The sequence below is a fragment of the Arachis ipaensis genome, chromosome B02 (genome assembly GCF_000816755.2).
Source record: "Arachis ipaensis cultivar K30076 chromosome B02, Araip1.1, whole genome shotgun sequence".
Classification (NCBI taxonomy): Eukaryota; Viridiplantae; Streptophyta; class Magnoliopsida; order Fabales; family Fabaceae; genus Arachis; species Arachis ipaensis.
Genome location: NC_029786.2, coordinates 87,456,806 through 87,459,947, shown reverse-complemented (window position 1 = coordinate 87,459,947; position 3,142 = coordinate 87,456,806). Strand labels below are relative to the sequence as shown.

Genomic DNA, 3,142 nt, shown 5'->3' with positions numbered 1-3,142 from the left:
ATCAAAATCAAACTTAAAATTAAAATTAAACAAACAAAACTAAAATTAAAAGAATATATATATATGCAAGAATTGATCATGGAACCTGAATGATATCGTGCAAACGAATGATGTTAGGGTGCTTAATTCGCTTGAGGATGAAAATCTCGGACATGAGGCTATCATGGAGCTTGTTATTGAGACGATGGGTTGCGATCTCTTTGATGGCGACCTCAGTGCCATGAACCTTGTGCCTTCCATGCCACACACGCGAGAACGAACCCGAACCAATTTCTCTTCCCACTATGTACTCCCCTATCACCCTGCTGCTACTGCTGCTGTTCATGCTGCTGCTACGCCCTATTCCCGTTCCCTGAGCCATCGCCATGGCCGAAACCCTAGAAGTTGGGTGAAATGAGAACCCGGAAACTAGCTCCGAGTACCAGAGACCAGAAAACAGATCCTTTTTATTTTTATTTTTCTTTTTCTTTTTCTTTTTCTTTTTCTTTTTCTTTGTTTTTTGTGTTTGTTTCTCTCTGCGTGTGTTGCTTGTTTTGTGTGGTGAATGGTGATGGTGTTGTTAGTACGTAGTGTTTTGTTAAGGTAAGGGGGAAGACGATGATGAATTTTGCTGATGATTATGATATGATAATTGGGATTATGATTATTGGGGTTGTTGGATGCTCATGACTGCGACGACGGAGCCAAATAATTAAATGCTTATTTTTGGAAAATTAATTAATTAATTTTTTAGTTTTTGTATTCTCAAAAATTTTATATGTTTCATTTTGGTAAAGAATTATTCTCTATATTTAAGCAATTTTAACATCTAAGTTTATTTAAGTGATTTAGATTACGCGCTTTTTTTTTTTTGCTTTATTTTTCTCTCGTGCTGCTTCTTCTTCTTCTTTCAAATTCACGCATGTCTTCGTTATACATATTGTTCTTATTTGTTATTGTTATTGTTATTGTTAAATTTTTACCATATTGATGATGTTGTGTGATCCAAAATTGATTTTAGATGTATTTCTATTCACAACTCAGTCTTGTTTGTGTGCTTATTTTCAAACTGAGTTTATGTATCGTAATCATTTTGTAATTTTGGTTCATTTCTGAGTTAATTGTGTCACAATCATTATATAATTTCGATTCTTTTCTGAGTGAATTAAGATGCATTTGAACTCGTTGTCCTGCACAATTCAAAATCCTTTCTACTCATCTTTTACTACTTATTTTTCATTTTTTTCTTCTTCATCTTCACCTTCTTATTTTATTTTCTCAAAATTCTTTTTTATTTACTCTTTTAAAAGGAATAAAACCAAGAAAAAGAGAAGAAAATATCAAACAAAAAAGAAAAAAAATCATATTAATGACGTTGTCTGATCCAAAATTTATTTTGGATGTGTTTTTGTTCATGATTCAATCTTATTTGCGTGCTTATTTTCGAACTGAGTTTATGTGTCGCAATCATTATGGTAAATTTCGATTCATTTCTGAGTTAATTGTGTCGCAGTCCATTATATAATTTCGGTTTATTTCTGAGTTAATTGTGTCGCAATCATTATATAATTTTCGGTTCATTTTTAAGTGAATTAAGGTACATTTAGACTCGTTGTCCTGCACAATTCAAAACTTCTTCTCCTCTTCCTCCTCATCTGCTGCTGCTTCTTCTTCTTCTTTTTCTTCATCTTTTTCATCTTTTTCTTCTTCATCTTCTCCTTCTTTTTTCATTTTCTTATAGTTCTTCTTGTTTCACTCTTTTAAGAAAAATAAAACCAAGAAAAAGAGAAAAAAATATCAAACAAAAAAGAAGAAGAAACGTATTAATGACATTGTCTGAGCCAAAATTGATTTTGGATGTGTTTTTTTCATGATTCAGTCTTGTTTATGCACTTATTTTCGAACTGAGTTTATCTGTCGCAATCATTATAGTAAATTTCAGTTCATTTCTGAGTTAATTGTGTTGCAATTGTTTTGTAATTTCAGTTTATTTTTGAGTTAATTGTGTCGTATCCCATTATATAATTCCGATTCATTTCTGAGTGAATTAAGGTACATTTGGACTCATTCTCCTGCACAATTCAAAATTCTTTCTCCTCTTCTTCCTTCACTTTCTACTACAATAACAGTAGCAACAAAAGAATGACGATGAGAAAAAAACACGGAAAAAAGAAGAAGAAGAAAAAGAGAAGGAACAGGAGAAAGAGCAGAAGGAGAAGGAGAAGGAGAAGGAGGAGGAGGAGGAGGAGGAACGCAAAGAAGAAGACGATGACGACGATAACGTAAATAGTGTGTGCACGTGTAATCACGCTCTTTTTAATGAGAGTGGTTTTTATTGGTATTGAGTTACTTAGTTCGACTTGGATGACAATATTGCTTGGATGTGTAGTAAATTTGTTTTGTAAAATTCAAATAACCTCAATGTAATAATTTTTTTTTAAATTTTGATGTATCGGGTTGTTGCATGCACAAGGCAGTATTCAAACCCTCACACTTACTTATAGGAGTACCAAACGGGTCAGTCTAGCCTATTTAAGTCTGGTCTGTTTAAACTCGTGAGTTAAATGGGCTAGTCCGTTTAAGTCTGTTTTATTCGCGAGCCATAATTTTTCAACCTATATCGTTTATAGTCAGTCTGATGGGTTAAACGGGTTAGTCCATTTACCCTTTTATTTTAAAAAATATTTTGACAAAAAATATCACTTTTAGATCAAAAACTTTAAATAAATAATATGTTTTTTAGTTGATAAGTCGGATTTTCAGGTCGGATCGAAAAAATATCAGCTAAAAGTGTAATTTTTTAAAAAATATATAAAAAAAAATAAACAGACTATCTATTTAACCCGTTATTTATTTCTAGTTAATCAGACTCAATCTAAATTTTAAATGCTTTAATTTTAGAAACAAAGCGTACCCATTTAAATAGATAAACAAATTGGTTCGATTGATTTGACTCATTTTAAAAGCCTACTGTTAGGGATGCAATACTACAATAAAATGGATTGGGGCTAAAAAATTATGATATATTTAGGTAATTTTTAATCTTTTTAAAGATATATTAGAGGATCCTATTTAACTTTTTTTTTTTTGAGTTGTAAGTTTTCTATTTTTATATGTGACGAGAAAAACAACAAATTACACCGTTGAATTTACAAATTATCTT

At 31.3% G+C, this 3,142-nt stretch overlaps 1 protein-coding gene across 3 annotated transcripts in view; it reads right to left on the bottom strand.

The window, feature by feature from the left end:
• The window catches only part of LOC107625614 (serine/threonine-protein kinase ATG1c), an 8,875-nt gene extending 8,184 nt beyond the window's left edge, over positions 1–691 (bottom strand). Inside the window, exon 1 of one of the 3 annotated variants that reach the window (XM_021116097.1) lies at positions 86–691. In XM_021116097.1, coding sequence (XP_020971756.1) covers positions 86–367 — 282 coding nt within the window. In that variant the 5' untranslated portion in view covers positions 368–691. The remainder of the gene's footprint in view (positions 1–85) is intronic. The other 2 variants (XM_021116096.1, XM_016328299.2) reach the window with 2 other exon arrangements.